Consider the following 17310-nt stretch of genomic DNA (forward strand, 5'->3'; position numbering starts at 1 on the left):
TTTTTTATGTTAACGAATTTAAACATAGAAATAGTAAAATTTCTATGTACAAATAATGATGATGACTATCATCATAATCAAATCATCCGAAATTAAGTTATCGCTTTTATAATAATATACCTAAATATACGTTATACCTAACGTCAATTATAACTGGTGTTTGTCGACCGTAAGTGATACGGATAATTTATTTATAACTCAACCACAAAAATCTAACTAATCCTTACTTTCCAGTAAGGATTAGTTAGATTAATGATGATGATAAGTAATCAAATACAAAAAAATTGCACGGAAAAAACATTTTCACGTTTGTTAATCCGTGGGCAAATAGCTTTGGTGTGGTGTGGTCGATAAATCTGACGGTTACGACATTCTAAAAAGCAATATATCACATGATGATCAGATCCAATGGATTCTAAAGACGCTAAAAGCTAAAATGGCCGATCTCCGACGGCGCTATAAATCACAAAGTGAGATTATTATGATGCAAATAACTTTAAGGAGCCGTTTCAGAGACGAGTATGCATATAATTTGAATAAATTATTCTCTAAAAGTTTTCATGGACAGGCGAATATAAATATTTTAAAAATCTTCTGGTAATGTTTGGTAGGGTATGAATGTACATATGAAAGATAAAAAAATTGGTTAAAGGTAAAGTTATAATTTTGCTTTGATTCTGACACTCATACTTATCATGAAGACAAAATTCGATGCATTATTATGCAGTTTCACACATCAATGATTTTCAAAAACGGAACGTGATAGTCCGCGTCTCCAGATCAAAGATGGCGGCGGCAACACGAAATTGAATTGGCGCCAAAGAAAACAAACCTGTTGATGTGATGTTTATTGAATCGACACTTTTATTCTATTTTTCCGATCAAAAGAACATACTCTTCGATACAGTCGATGTTTACATACGATGTTCCGGACATCTGGCACAGTTTAGAATTTATTTTAAGCTTTTATTGGCTTTAAAACAACAATCCATTGTTAGTTTGATCCGGAAATCTGTAACATATAATTTGTTACGAAATTTATTTCACTGCGATATCCTTAACTATTGTTCTATTTTAACCCCCCACAAAAAAATACGACGGGGTTCATAAGTTTGACAGATCTAGCTGTTTTCTATGTGTGTCTGTGGAATCATGCTCTTGAACCGAATTAACCGATTCAGAATTTGTTGGTCTAAGATAGCCGGCGCCACAAAATGTTGCCTGATCTGCAGATTGTTCACGATATTTTCCTTCATCGTAGGCGCATCGGGTACTATTCAAACTAACGAACGCAACTTCGAAAATAATCATTGGTAAATGACCGAGGTGGGATTTGAACTTGTCCCTTTTATGCGCATCACGCATTTCTGACCGGGCACCTTACCCATTCGACCACCACATTCTACGATGTGACAGACAAAACTAAAGAATTATAAGTATATGTCAAAAAAGCTAAGGCACAGCAAGAGTATTAAGAGTATTAGATAATATTGTAAGCTTATAATGAAACTGGCTTTGGGCTGTGGGATGTAATATCATCACCGTAGCATATGGCAGAGCCTCTAATAAAAGCGTTAGGTTATTACAGTATTATTAGGATATAGTCTGTATGGTCTGGTTGTTTTTCCTTTGATATCGTCTTAGGTTCGAATTTTTCTTGGGTGATAATCATAATCTAAATAAGTATATAAAATATGACACTGACGCGCCGTGTGGTTCCCGGCACTAATAAAAAAAGAACAGGACCACTCCATCTCTTTACCATGGATATCGTAGACGGCGACTAAGGGATATGCTTATAAACTTAGCTAGCAACCTGTCACTATTTGAATCTCAATTCTACCATCAAGCCAAACCGCTGAACGAGACCTTTCAGTCTTTACAAGACTGTTGGCTCTGTCTACCCCGCAAGGGGTATAGACGTGACTATATGTAAGTATGTAGGACACTGACTGAGTCACTGATCAACTACTATTACTACTACTGGCCGTAGTTGATCAGTCAATCAGTCACGGATAAGGCTGTAGACTACAGCCCAAGACAAGGTCTAGAGGTGAGGGTGCGCTAAGACAGGATTTCACGAATTTCCCACAAGAGCAAACAATAAACAACCCTTTTTGTTTTATGTGGGCGTGGTAGATAATCTAGTTCATTTAGAAAGTGGGATTTGTACAAGGGTATCATAGCACCTGAATGTGACCATTCCCACTTGAGTTACATTCATATTGTTAACTATACTTCAAACTTTGAGATTATTATTGTCTAGAGGCCGCCCGCGACTTCGTCCGCGTGGTAACCCAATCATAAAGTAACAATCAATCCAGCAGGAACTCCGGGATAAAAGTAGCGTATATGTTATTCTAGGTCTTCAGCTACCTACATACCAAATTTCATCGTAATCGGTTCAGTAGTTTTTGCATGAAAGAGTAACAAACATCCATACTGACATACTCAAAAACTTTCGCATTTATAATATTAGTAGGATTTATATGTCACTTTAATAAATGACGAGCAAAACCGCGGTAAAAGTTATTAATATAGTAAATTTGGTATGGTTGTATCTGAGACAGTAGATAGGATTTCCCGAATTTCCCACGGGAGCGGGAAATCCTTGTGCCTTCACGGAATATTCGGACAAAAGCTATTCAAAGCACGCCCAGAGCCTTCTTTTCTCCCCTTTCAGAGGTTCTGAGAATTACATAAAATACTTTTCATCTCGGAAAAAGACTGTTTCCATCGGATTTGCGACAAACCACAATGTATGAGAGCGAAACGACAGGCAACATCTAAGCAAATGATAATTTTATATGAATGCCTTTTTCCTGTTTTTCATCTTACGAAACATTAATGGCGGCATTCAAATAATATCATTATTCAGAAGTAAAGCGACATCAAATATGAATATGTTTTTAAGATTTTATCCCGTTTCAGAGAAAAGGTAAAAAGACGAGAAGAATATGACCAAAATATCACTTTCGTCCGCGACCCATTATGCAATATTTTATCCTTATTCAGCGTTAAAAGTTGCCGTTGAGTTCCCGGTACCCATAGAAAAAAGAGTAGCACAACTCCATCTCTTTCCCCTGGATGTAGTTAAAGGCGACTAAGGGATAGGCTTATTGAGCTTGATTGCGATTTAAGTAAAGTAGACTGTGTTACTCCCGAAGGTCTACGAGTATTCTATATCTGTGCAAAATAACGTAAAAATCAATCCAGTACTTTTTGAGTTTATTATTTACAAACATTAAAAAAATACAAATATTTTATTTTAATTATTATAAGTGTGGATGCGGATTTAATAAGTGGATTTATACATATCTACGTAAATTTTGATACTAAGTTTATTCGTTACAAACAAACGAATCTGGGATTTAACAATTCCCTTTTGTGTGGAAACAACGAGCTTGCGTTATGGATTAAACAGAAGTGAATAAAGCCAAAGAAGTAGGTGCAATGCAGGTAGTTGTAGGCTTAATGCAAAAGAAGTCTCTGTCTGCACCTTCGGAAAAGAACATTCATTCAATTCCGTTCAGTAGTTCCGGAGATTAGCGTGTATAAACAAACATACAAACAGACAGACTTTTTCTTAACAAATTCATGCTCTGTTACTATTTAAATAATTAATAACGATGAATCTGTACTCAATGTACAGACAAAATCTTTTAACTGTTATTATGTGTATACCTATTGATATATGTATTGATGGCGCAGACTCTTTGTTGAAAATACGCTTTTAATAAATTCCATATTACTTCGAAACAAAGACAGTATTCGGATATAATATGAATATATGTATGGATTGGACATATGTCAGTATACAGTGTACCATAATGAAAAACATTTTCTGTTGATATAAAAAAATCCTGAAAACTTTTAATGTTCCCAATCAAAGAGTGAAAAAGAGCTTAAAATTTCACGCAATGAATGAAATAATTTTGAATATGTGCTTGTATCCAACCAATTCGGAGAATATTATTCAAAGGATTCATCTGCTCATCGATTATGCAATCGCAGCTAGGGTTGTGAGTTTATTTCAATAATAATAGCGTTATAATTATTTTTTTTCTTTTAAGCCTAGAATAGAGCCACCTCTTTCCCATGGATGTCGTAAAAGGCGACTAAGGGTAGGCTTATAAACTTGGGATTCTTCTTTTAGGCGACGGGCTGTCACTTTATATGAATCTAAATTCTATCAGTAAGCCAAACAGCTGATCGTGGCTCGTTTAAAAGTAATATTGAAGGTTTTAATTAGAATTTTTATACAATGTAACCTGTATGACCTTTGGCACTTAAATATATACATACATACATACATATATATGGTCACGTCTATATCCCTTGCGGGGTAGACAGAGCCAACAGTCTTGAAAAGACTGAATGGCCAAGTTCAGCTATTTGGCTTAATGATAGAATTGAGATTCAAATAGTGACAGGTTGCTAGCCCATCGCCTAGAAAAGAATCCCAAGTTTGTAAGCCTATCCCTTAGTCGCCTTTAACGACATCCATGGGAAAGAGATGGAGTGGTCCTATTCTTTTTTGTATTGGTGCCGGGAACCACACGGCACCTTAAATATATATTTATACAAAATTAATCAAAATAGACCCAGCCACAAAAACTTAAACAATAATAATAAAATATATAAACTATATCTAGTTTCGCGTTGACCCTAGCTTTCAGCAATCTATAGTGCGAATTTCGACAACGACAACGACCTAATTCTTAAATTTAGCAGTGAAGTGATGTGCGGCCCACATCATGACGTACAAATTGTTACGATATTATCCAGAATATTCCCATTGTTTAGTAAATAATGAGTCGGGATCCAAAAAATAAATAAACTGTCTGTGGTGTTTTTATTTGTTATTTTCTTAAATTGATTTTCTTTCTTTTTTCAAAAATTTCAATATGCCTCTTTAATATACTTCTTCATCCGAAGCAGATTTTTGGGAATCTTCATACGTCGTCTTCGTCGTTACCTTTTCCCACTTTCTACGTGGGGTCGGCACAGTATGTTAGTTTTTTCCAATTACTTCTGTCAATTGCCATCTCACTGGTCACTCCCTTTCTCCTCATTTCTTTTGGGAATCTTCATACAAATTATGTATATATGTAATGAAATCAAATGATAAAAAAAAAGTTATGTCCCTTTATATTTATTTCAATTTTATTACAGCCAATTTGAGACTTTAATCAGACTTAATTAAGATTCAAGTTTTCCTAAACGAAACCCCTATTTTAAGTGGTTTAAATGCTAAATCTATACTAATATTATAAAACTGAAGAGTTTGTTTATTTGTTTGTTTGAACGCGTTAATCTCAGGAACTACTGGTTCGAATTGAATTTTTTTAGTCTATATAACATCACGCTGCAACTATAAGGAGCAAAGAAATAATGGAAAATGTGAAAAAAAAACAGGGAAAATTATTCGCCCTTGAGGGCTTCAATGATGCCCAAAATAACTATTCCACGCAGACGAAGTTGCGGGCAAAGCTAGTACATTTTAATAGACCAATAAAAAATTGTGTTTCTATTTCTACATGATTAAGTTGTAACATAGCTTGATAATTATTAAAATTTCTGTGCTCCATTAAATTAAAGCTATGTGCAGGTACTCGAGTAAATCAAACTATATAAGTTTTATGGAGGTCAGAACAATTTAAATAGGATATGGCTGCCATAAACCGTTTATATAGCAATAAAACTTGTAGTATCTAGTTGGATCGACGAATTTATTCTCTTTGGAAATAGCACGGGAATATATCACTTTTACGAGTGCTTAATTTGATTCTTATAATATCAATATATTCATTGTTAAAAGCGTCCAGCGTCGGTGGTCGAAAAATGAGGTTGTAATAACAAATTACACACATACATACATATGGTCACGTCTATATCCCATGCGGGGTAGACAGAGCCAACAGTCCTAAAGACTGAATGGCCACGTTCAGCTATTTGGCTTAATGATGGAATTGAGATTCAAATAGAGATAGGTTGCTAACGCATCACCTAAAAAAGAATCCCAAGTTTGTAAGCCTATCCCTTAGTCGCCTTTTACGACATCCATGTGAAAGAGATGAAGTGGTCCTATTATTTTTTGTATTCGTGCTGGGAACCACACGGCAAAAAAATTAGGTTTGTAATAGTATTCCTAAATTAAAACAACGCCATCATGGCAGTAATTAACCAACTTTTATGACTAATTAAATTTAAATCAATTCATTTAACACAAAATTAATTAAATGATATACAAAAGTGGCTTTATTCAATCAGTCAATTCATCAGAATTATGGAATTTGCACATGGTTGGTTCTTATTTTAGCGTGTGATTAGTGGAAAAAAGTAATTAACCTTAAATATTATAAAAAGGAAAGTCTGTTAGTCTATTACCCTCTTATAGTTATAGCGGATGGACTGATTTTATTGAAGAATTTTAGAGTGGAAGTTTTTCATGACATAACGGCAGAGATAGACCACTAATTTAGGAACCAAATTCACGGGACAATGAAAGATATATATTTTTAACTGGCCACAATCCTTGATACACATCACTTGTTTTTTGCTTCATCCCTATTTAAACAAACATATAGTCACGTCTACATCCCTTGCGGGGTAGACAAAGCTAACAGTACCGAAAAGACTAATAGGTCACGTTCAGCTGTTTGGCTTAGTGATAGATCGGAGATTCAAATAGTGACAGGTTGCTAGCCCATCGCCTAAAAGAAAAATCCCAAGTTTATATGCCTAATCCTAAGTCACCTTTTACGACTTCCATGGGAAAGAGATGGTGTCCCATTCAATTCAGGCCATTCAGTTTTCCTCCCGGATTTGATCAAAATAAACAAAGCCCTCAAATTTCTTTTAAAAACAAATAAAAATATTGAAAAATTTGCTATTAACTTTCACAAACGTTTTACAGGAATTTATTAATTTTTATATATACGAAAAAAAAACATTTTAATTTTCTATCATTAAGTCAAATAGCTGAGCGTGGCCTATCAGTCTTTTCAAGACTGTTGGCTCTGTCTACCCCACAAGGGATATAGACGTGACCATATGTATGTATGTTCATATTAATTTAAAAGTTCTATCGTTCGTTCGTGTACCGTGTGGTTCCCACCACCAATACAAAAAAGAATAGGACCACTCCATCTCTTTCCCATGGATGTCGTAAAAGGCGACTAAGGGATAGGCTTATAAAATTGCGATCCTTTTTTTAGGTGATGGGTTAGCAACCTGCCACTATTTGGATCTCAATACCAACATTAAGCCGAGTAGCTGAACGTGGCCATTCAGTCTTTTCGGGACTATTGGCTCTGTCTACCCCGTAAGGGATATAGACGTGACCATATATATGTATGTATGTACATATTAATTTAAAAGTTTTATCGTTCGACAAATTTAGCGCTTACAATAAACTTGTAAACAGACTTCCTCCATACACACGCGGAAAGAAGATCCCCGAGGATATCACAATTCCCTTTAATCCCAGAACGTGCCGCTAAGCCGGCTTCATGTTTTAATTAATCTTGAATATCATTACCGCGTGCACAATTTCTCACTTGGGTATTAATTTACAAGCTTATGTTTCATCCATACTAATATTAAGTGTATTGACTTCCATTCTGGTCCAGCATAGCGCAGAAATAACATAAGAGTATGCTAATGCTGTGTATCTTTATGCGTAGATTATTAAAAGTTAATCAAAGGAAAAGCATATGTTCCTTGGCTCCTTTCCGACGAGATTAGGACGCAACCGAGACGGTGATAGATACATATGTGATTGTTTTTACATACATACATACATATGGTCACGTCTATATCCCTTGCGGGGTAGACAGAGCCAACAGTCTTGAAAAGACTGAATGGCCACGTTCAGCTATTTGGCTTAATGATAGAATTGAGATTCAAATAGTGACAGGTTGCTAGCCCATCGCCTAAAAAAGAATCCCAAGTTTGTAAGCATATCCCTTAGTCGCCTTTTACGACATCCATTAGAAAGAGATGGAGAGGTCCTATTCTTTTTTGTATTGGTACCGGTAACCACACGGCTGATTGTTTTTGTTTGTTAAAATCCAACATTTGCCCCGTGGATTGCTATTGATAAATCCAACTAGGTATCAGATAATGTTTACAACTGCATCATAGTCGGCATCACGCCAAATAGTTATAAATTTATGGTAATGCATACACTGAAACCGATGCAAACAGTTCATATAACTGTAATGCGGTTAAAAGCAGAAGTGGTGATGAAATTTGATTATAAACATTCATCTGCAAGTTATTATAGGTACTAACTTTTGCCCGTAGGTCCGCTCACGGATTAAGGTTCTCGTTATTTTTATTCCTGTGAGAATTTACGTAGAACTGGTTAGCTTGTGCATGGCAAATGTCGGATGATTAAAAAATTTTCATATGAAAGTAAAAATAGACAAAAAAACTTTATTTCATGTTTATAATACATATTTTATATGAAGACAATTTTGAATGTGGATGAAGCGAATGGAGTATGAAGGGATCGTGGCAATTGAAAAGATGCAATCTCTGCCTACCTCTCTGGAAAAGATGTATTGTTTGCATATAACGATTACAAACATAAAAAATAATACATACTGAAAAGTACTTACTATAAATATCCTATCATAATCATAATTGTAAGTTGTTACTGCGTTTAATACGATTTCCAATCATTTAAATTTTTATAAATTGATCTGAAAATTACATCTAGATTAAGTCCTGACATTTACAGCATTTATTGTCACACCCGGCGGGCATTTTGACAAAAAATAAGAAGTTCAAAGCTTTTATATTCAAACAACCTTAAAATCAAAGCTTTGTGGGATAACTTAGTTTCCTCAAACCTAAAATTAGACTGAAATAGAAAGTAAAAATGTCGTTTTATATTTCACTGTGGTGATTAAAGGGACAGTCTAGCTTCTGTATTTTTCAAATCTCTTCGTTAATTTTTTGTTGTTTAATAATATTGGAAGATATTAACTGACAAATAATTTTGTCGGACGATAAACATTTACGTGTATGGAAACATAGTAGTAGTATATAACGAAATAATTTCAGTGTTACACTATTCAGCTTTGCGATTTGTTTATCATACACATACATAGAATACATACATATATAAAATCACGCCTTTTTTCCCGGAGGGATGGGCAGAGACTACATCATTCCACTTGCCACGATCTTTGCATACTTCCTTCGCTTCATCCATATCCATACATTCATAACTCTCTTCATACAAGCCCGGCGGTTTCAGGTACTCTTGACCTGACCCTTTGCCATACACCTTGCACTCTATTTAACCGAGAGAAGAAATGACTACTACCCGCGACTGCTACATGCATACAAATAATTCAAATAACTTAGATAATTAATCCATTAACGTATGTTTAATTTCTAAGGTAATTAGAAAATGAGTTTATACAATAAACTAACTTTGAGCTCACCAGATGAAATATTCACAATTAATTTCAGCCTTACCACTGATGACTTTAAGTATAAGTACAGGAACAAAAGACCGAAAAGAAGCAGCTCTAAATTGACTTTACGACATCAATGAAAATCAAATGTAGAAAGTTATTTTCTAAAGCCGAGAACACACGGTGAAAAATCACTACAACATAGAGGACGCAGTCTTCACTACGAGTACGGGTCATTTTCTATTTCGCTGATTTCAAATTCCTTCAAGAGCAATAAAGTCGGTTCCCGTCTGAGAATGCTTCCCAGTCTGCCGGTGTTCCTGGCAAAAGTTCCAACTCGTTCCATTGTGCATGTTCGACGAATATAGAAATACCAAATGAGTCATACAGTTTTCGATACAAGATTGTTTACTTCAAACGTTTTTCGTTGAAATATGTGTTCACAAGTTTATGCTGTCTGACAAGAAAAAAATTTTGCGTGACGGCTACCACTCTTCCCTTGCGGACTTTTAATTCAAATTCAAAATTTCTATTCATTATTAAGGGACACTTCAACGTCACTTAATAATTGACATATATGTATTTTGGTTTCCCAACATTGATTGATGTCAATCAAATAAACTACTTAAAACTAAGTTTACTGTCGCTACCAAATCGTCAGTGCAGAAGAAGCGGTAGCAAACTGCACTGCAGCATTTACTACAATGACATTAACTGCACAATTGTCAATAATGTCAATAAATTAATAAAAATAAATATATATAGAACAAATCACACCAGATTGAGCGCAATCTGTCACTATCTGGATCTCAGTAACAACCAAGGACATTTAGTCTTTTCGAGACTGTTGGCTCTGTCTACTCCGTGAGGGATGATGACAGAGAATAAATACGACATTTGCTTTTACAAAAGTTAGTAACCCGCCTGGCAAGGAAGAAAAAACATAGCGTGTGCACGCTGTTTCTATTCTCGCTTAGATTTTAAAATCATTAAATGGAAAAACTATATTTTAGTATCGAGTTTATAAACTAACCGAAGAATAAATTGAATTCACCGATATACTAACATCACGTTTCAATGAACGTGGTTGAAATCGAATTTATTCCATTCCACAAAAAAAGCGATAGTTTCAATCGACAAAGATTTATATAGGTACAGTTGAAACACTATTAGATAGTGTTCCAACTGTACCTGTCTGGGTTTTAATCTAAGCCGATATTAAAACGTGGTTTTCTAAAACTGAATGTCCATTTGATTTGTGGCTGTTTTCATAGAATTTGTTTTCAGTAATGCATCTTGATGCTTGCATGAAAGGATTGATGGACGTGGATGAAGCTAAAGAAATATGCAATTTTTTTTATAAGGCAATAATTTTTTACTTAAGATGTTGTCTCGTCTTACCTCCCGGAAAGTCGAGCTCCCGCCAAATTAGCAACTACGCCCGCGGAGATTTAACGCCAACTACAGATAGTACGAATACAGATTTTTGGCAAATCCACCATGAGATTTGCGAATGACTGAATGATTGAACTATAGTTTTTACAGGAATAGAAGGTCATAATGTCCTTACGCGAAGATCGATCCTACTGGATAAATAGTAAAGCGTTAACAAACAAACAAATTTACTTTTGCGTAATTTCCTAAAAAACCTTTATCAACATACCTACATAGTCTGGGTAACATGAATAGTCTGCTTACAAATTGACAGGAGGCTTTCAAATTATGATAACTGAAATGTTCGATTCAGCTTATATTCAGCTTGCATTCGCCAGGATTAGAAACCTTTGAAATAGGATTTCATTTGCAGCGCCCTTGCTGCAACTCATGAGACCTTTGAATCCATGCTTACCTAATTTTTTCGCGGTATGAGCACGAAAACCTTTTAAGCCGGCGTCGAGTACCGCTTTTTAAATGGAAAAATCGTGAGGAAAATTGATTTTAGAGGGGACCGGGTTGCACTTTTTCAGCGTGATCCTGCATTGGGAAAGTTAGGTTTCATGAAGCTTCTACCGGCTGACCTTCACATCCTTCGCAGAGTAACTTAACTTACTCGTATATTTATTATTATTACAGTTGTTTTATTTTATATACTTTTACATGATTTTTTCTTTTTTACATTGGCTTGCTTCCGCTTGGCTTATTGTGTATCAATCATTTGTCTAAGATTGAGTATATTTTTAAATATGCTCTATATTTCTGTCCTCACATTATACTAAGTAAGTACTACAATGTTAATAATGCTAAGTACACTTGTTTTTGGTTTTACAACTGGCCATGTTTCTATTGTTTATCTTTATATTAAGTTTTGTTGTAAAACTATTTTGTGTACCTAATAAATAAATAAATATATTGATTTTATACACATCTAGTTAGCAAATTGTGTAGGTTTCCCCACGATATTTTCCCTTGTTATTAACAATTTGTTATTATTATTTATAACTTTGCTGACTCTAGACTAATTTGGTTCATGGCATATATAAATGGACATCTTACTGGCCTACCTGGACGGTAAACATCCATTAATCGATTGCAAACATAATAAATCGATTAGTCGATATTGCGTGCTATACGATTAGTTTGCAGAAAGTAGCAAGGAAATAGGTGTAGCTCAATTTGTGACTATTTACGATTAGTGCTTTACTATAAGTATGTACAACTGGAAATCGTACAAATTTCTTTTTAGTTTTTGAAAAAGGTGGTAATTTGCATTTCATTCTTTTCTGGTAGCTAAGGAAAAATATTGTGTGCCTACTGCTTCTTTCCCCGCGTAGGTACCTATATACATACATATGATCACATATTTATCCTTTGCGGGGTAAACAGAGCCAACAGTCTCAAAAGACTGAAAGGTCACGTTCAACTGTACGATCCAATGATTGAGCGGGGATAAACTTGTGATTCTTCTTTTAGGCGATGGTCTAGCAACCTGTCACTATTTGAATCTTAGAATTGAGACTGTTGGCTCTATCTACCCTGCAAGGGATATAGATGTGATTTTATTCATACATACATACATATAATCACGTCTATATCCCTTGCGGGGTAGACAGAGCCAACAGTCTTGCAAAGACTGACAGGCCACGTTCAGCTATTTGGCTTTGATAGAATTGAGATAAAGCTTTTGCTAGCCCATCGCCTAAAAGAAGAATCACAAGTTTGTAAGCCTATCCCTTAGTCGCCTTTTACGACATCCATGGGAAAGAGATGGAGTGGTCCTATTCTTTTTTGTATTGGTGCCGGGAACCACACGGCACTAAAAAGATGTGATTTTATGTATGAATGTATGTCACAGTAAGGATAAAGTTACATATTTTTCAGGTGGCAGCAAGCGCGCCACCCGCCTGACCGTGGCGGCCGCCGTTGGTATTTGGATACTGGCCGCGTTACTAGCAACACCTGCGTACGTGGGTTCTTATGTCAGGACTTTTGTGGTCAACCCTACAACACAGGTATGTGTTAGTTGGATATACATACATATATACATAAAATCACGCCTCTTTCCCGGAGGGGTAGGCAGAGACTACATCTTTCCACTTGCCACGATCTCTGCATACTACCTTCGCTTCATCCACATTCATAACTCTCTTCATGCAAGCTCGGCGGTTTCGGGTACTTTTGACCTGATCCTTTACCTTTTAGTTGGATATAAACGTGGCGTATGTGTTGAAAGAAAATATCGGTAGGAAACACATTCAGATAATAAGATGTGTAACTATGAATAGAATAGAGTACAATAGATTTATTTTCAAAATTGGATACAAGGTATCACTTATTGACGTCACATCACTTAAATCTAATTATAACTACTACCGCTTCCAAAGCGCATGTGTAGAAGAAGCGGCGGAACAAACTACACTGCAGCATTTTCATGGGACGTCAATGTACAAATATAGATCTCTTAAATCTAAATCATGGACGAATGCACATTGTCTACATTAAAAAACATGAATAAATGTAGAACTAGTTATTTCAATACGAATATTTCGTCAAATATGATGTTATAAGGTTTTGTTTCCTCAGCAAAAGATTGCAGAGGTCAGACGGGACTCGATTCGTGTGAAAATTCGACTTAATCAAAGATCATGGTAAAATGGCTTACCTCCGGAGAAGTGTCTAACTATAACATTTAAGTAATTAACTCATAAAGAGTTATGAATGTGAATGAAGAAAAAAAAGTATGAATCTGGCAGTTGTTTAAACTTTCTATCTTAAAACTTTGCCTACCCCTCCGGGAAAGAGTTATTTCATGTAAGTATGTATGAACTCAAATCCCAGATGTTATATCCACATCTGTCTTTGGTACATAACCAAAGTGCCAAATGACCTTAAAATATATCATGTAAGTGTTATATAAACTTGGGATTCTTCTTTCAGGCGACAGGCTAGCAACCTGCCACTATTTGAATCACAATTCTATCATTAAGCCAAACAGCTGAACGTGTCCTATCAGTCTTTTTAAGACTGTTGGCTCTGTCTACCCCGCAAGGGATACAGACGTGATTATATGTATGTATGCATATATGTAAGTGTTCTGTATTACATTTGGATAAACTTCGTCAGATATCACGCACCTAAAACAAACAGACGTACAACAGATAGTACTCGTAAAGGCAATCTAACTGTTCCCTAGTTAATTAAACAAAGTCATTACAGTGTGTGGACTCTTAACACAAAACTTAGCCAATTTGTAGCCAACAAGCTGATTTAACAACTACGCAGTAGGTACCTATGATTTTCCTGTGCGTACTGGATATATTAAATTTAAAAAAAAAAGCAAAAATTTAAAAACCAATTCCAGAACACGGGGTTCTTCATTCATTTTACAGTAGTGAATGGCGAAATACATTTTTAAAATCACGCTTTTTTGACAGATAGGTTAGGTTAGAGTTTTTATATTTCCACGCTTTATAGAATTATAAATTATTGTACTTATACAAGTTTGTCAGTTTACCTGAAACGTTAGAAATTTCTGCTTCCGTATACTTTTGCTACATAGATTAGGTAATTAAATTTGTAATAGTGCCGTGTGGTTCCCGGTACCAATAAAAAAAGAATAGGAACACTCCATTTCATTTCCCGTGAATGCCGTAAGAGGCGACTAAGGGATAGGCTTTTAAACTTGGGATTCTTATTAAGGCGATGGGCTAGCAACCTGTCACTATTTGAATCTCAATTATATCATAAAGCCAAACAGCTGAACGTGGCCTGTCAGTCTCTTCAGGACTGTTGGCCCTGTCTACCCCGCAAGGGATATATACGTGACTATATGTATGTATGTATATATGTAATAGTAACATGTAGCCTGTAAACAGCTGATATACATACCTGTCTTCACTAACAACCTCTGGGGCTTATATTATAAAGACAAAACTAACATGTGAGCCATCAATTTGCAATTTCAATATTCGTGCACGATATGGTGCATAAGGGAGACATAATCTTGCTCACTGATTGAATTTGCAAAGCTTCAATGCTAACTTGTATGTTAATATGTACAATAAAATAATATCGACAAAATGGTCTTATTATATTTGCTTTATTATCTCTTTAGGTATACCTACCTTATAAGTAAGAAATCATCATCCTCCGTGCGTTAAGTCTATTAAAGATTATTAAAAGGAGTGAGAGTCACTCTCTTCTCTCTTCTTCAGTTTTTCTCTCTCTTCTTCAGTCTTTCATCCACAATGTTTACCGAACCATTATTTAAAAAAAATGCGATTTACTAAATGTGCAGGGATTCCTCACGATGTTGTTCTCAACCGTTACAGAATTTTAATTGAAACCAAACTTGCAAAGATAGTTTAGTTTATCTAAGCGAAAATGTTACGCCTTTTTTAGTCGAACACTAACAGCATAAAAACTGGTCAAGCGCGTGTTGGCCCAAGCGCGCTGTAGGATTTCGCAGTTGCGTATGCCAACTTTGAGTTCACTCCCACTCATTTCTAGCAAGGAGCCCCTTAAAAGGATAAATATAGAAAGAGTTGTGCAAAGCGCCGCGGTCCTTAACACGCTGCTATTCAATTAGGTATTGTTTTAATATTCTTCTTTTTATTGTTAAACTTACATTAATTTTGTTTTTTAATTTTACGTAGTGTAAAATAAATAAAAGATTTGGTAAGGTTATATAAGTATTAAGTATAACTATATAAACACTGAATTGTAAATAATGAGATGTTTTGTAATAATCATATTTAATTTAATTGTATATATAACAAATTATCAACATCTACACAAGATATAAGATATTATTAAATAAGGCATTATGTTTGCGCCAATTAATTATCTGTGCGCAATTTATATTGTAAAAAAAAAGAAAAAAAATCTTCCCGCCTTTTTTTTGAACGTTTTTCCGAATACACATCTTTTTATCGAGTCCAGAGTTTTATTTCGTCAAAAATTATAAATCAGGACTAGTTGTCCTCATCATGGTCCAAAACCGAAGCCGGATGAATAATTAATGTGGATCAGCGTTAATATGAACAATTTCAGTAAATTTGACGATTATTAATATCACCGGACTCGAGGCGGCATTACTACCTAAAGGAAAATTCTGCAGATGACGAAGTACATTTTATATGGTGTTAAGTAGTAATATTATATTTAAATAACTAACCCAACACTCGAACAGGTATTGTTAAGTGTGTTAATTAAGGATTTTATAAGGTTAGTACTTTTTATTACACTTTATGTTTGTTAATACCTAGCATCTTTCTTCATTGTTTTTACGTAATATTTGCTCTAATTATATCCAAATTATACTTAACTAAATAGGTATAGGAAGCATTGTTGTTTCATTATTTGGATATATTATTTGTTATTTTAGCATATTCGTTTATTATTCACGTAAAATAAAGGTGCATAGGTCAGTTCATTGTTACTAAGTTATCATCGCAGGTGTGTGTATCATAGGAACCTAGGTAGGTCAATTTTTGTTGCCGTCGTGTATGATTGTAATTTGGTATTTCGGTTTAATGAGCCTATTTTATTTATGGTGATGTACTTATTTTCAATGCAAAGTAATTAATTAATTTGATAGTTTATTTTGCAACGAAAATCACTAAGGCCCTTGTTATCATTTAATAGACAGTAAAGTTTATTTAATTTAAATTATCGACACATTCTTTTTCAATTGATGCATTTTGTTAAATTGGTAGGCATAACTGTATCTTTACTTTAAACATCGGTTGTTTATATTTCCATTGTAAACATTTCAGGTTGACCACATCCGTTTCCCAATATGTCTGAAGAAAAGGAACTTGTTAAGAAACGAGGTAGTTTTAAGGGACGTTTGACGCTATTCATCAATTACCTGGATGGGTTGCCAGAATTTGATGAACAATTGGACAGTTGTACGGTCAGGGAATTGCAATTACGGATGGGGAAGATCGAAAGTATGTATGAACTTTACAATGAGGTACAGTTACGTTTAGAATGTTTAGCTGACGATATCAATTTTCGATTAACCGAACGAGCTGAGTTCGAGTCTTTGTATTACAACTCACTGTCTAGGGCACAGGACTTACTATGTAAGTACAATAATGATAAAGAGTTGGTAAGTAGTGATAAAATTAACCGTATTAGTCAACGTAAGCCTGTTAGGTTGCCCACCATACAGCTCCCAAAGTTCAACGGAACCTATAGCAATTGGTTGGAGTTCCGTGACACTTTTATCAGCCTTATTCATTGCAACGACGAAATTGACCAAATTAATAAATTCCATTACTTGCGAGCGTCTTTGGAGGGATCTGCTGCTGTTGTAATTCATGCCGTTGAGTTTTCAGCCGGAAATTACGACATAGCTTGGAAATTGATATGTGATCGTTTTGACAATAAAAGATTATTGGTGCAGAATCATTTATCCTCCTTATTTAATTTA

The 17310-nt window shown here is 35.0% G+C and overlaps 1 protein-coding gene across 1 annotated transcript in view; it reads left to right on the forward strand.

Moving 5' to 3' along the window:
• LOC106134331 (neuropeptide CCHamide-1 receptor) overlaps window positions 1-17310 on the forward strand; it is a 117493-nt gene that overhangs the window by 78074 nt on the left and 22109 nt on the right. Inside the window, exon 5 of the mRNA XM_013334350.2 lies at window positions 12753-12883. Coding sequence (XP_013189804.2) covers window positions 12753-12883 — 131 coding nt within the window. The remainder of the gene's footprint in view (window positions 1-12752; window positions 12884-17310) is intronic.

This window comes from Amyelois transitella, chromosome 17 (genome assembly GCF_032362555.1).
Source record: "Amyelois transitella isolate CPQ chromosome 17, ilAmyTran1.1, whole genome shotgun sequence".
Lineage (NCBI taxonomy): Eukaryota > Metazoa > Arthropoda > Insecta > Lepidoptera > Pyralidae > Amyelois > Amyelois transitella.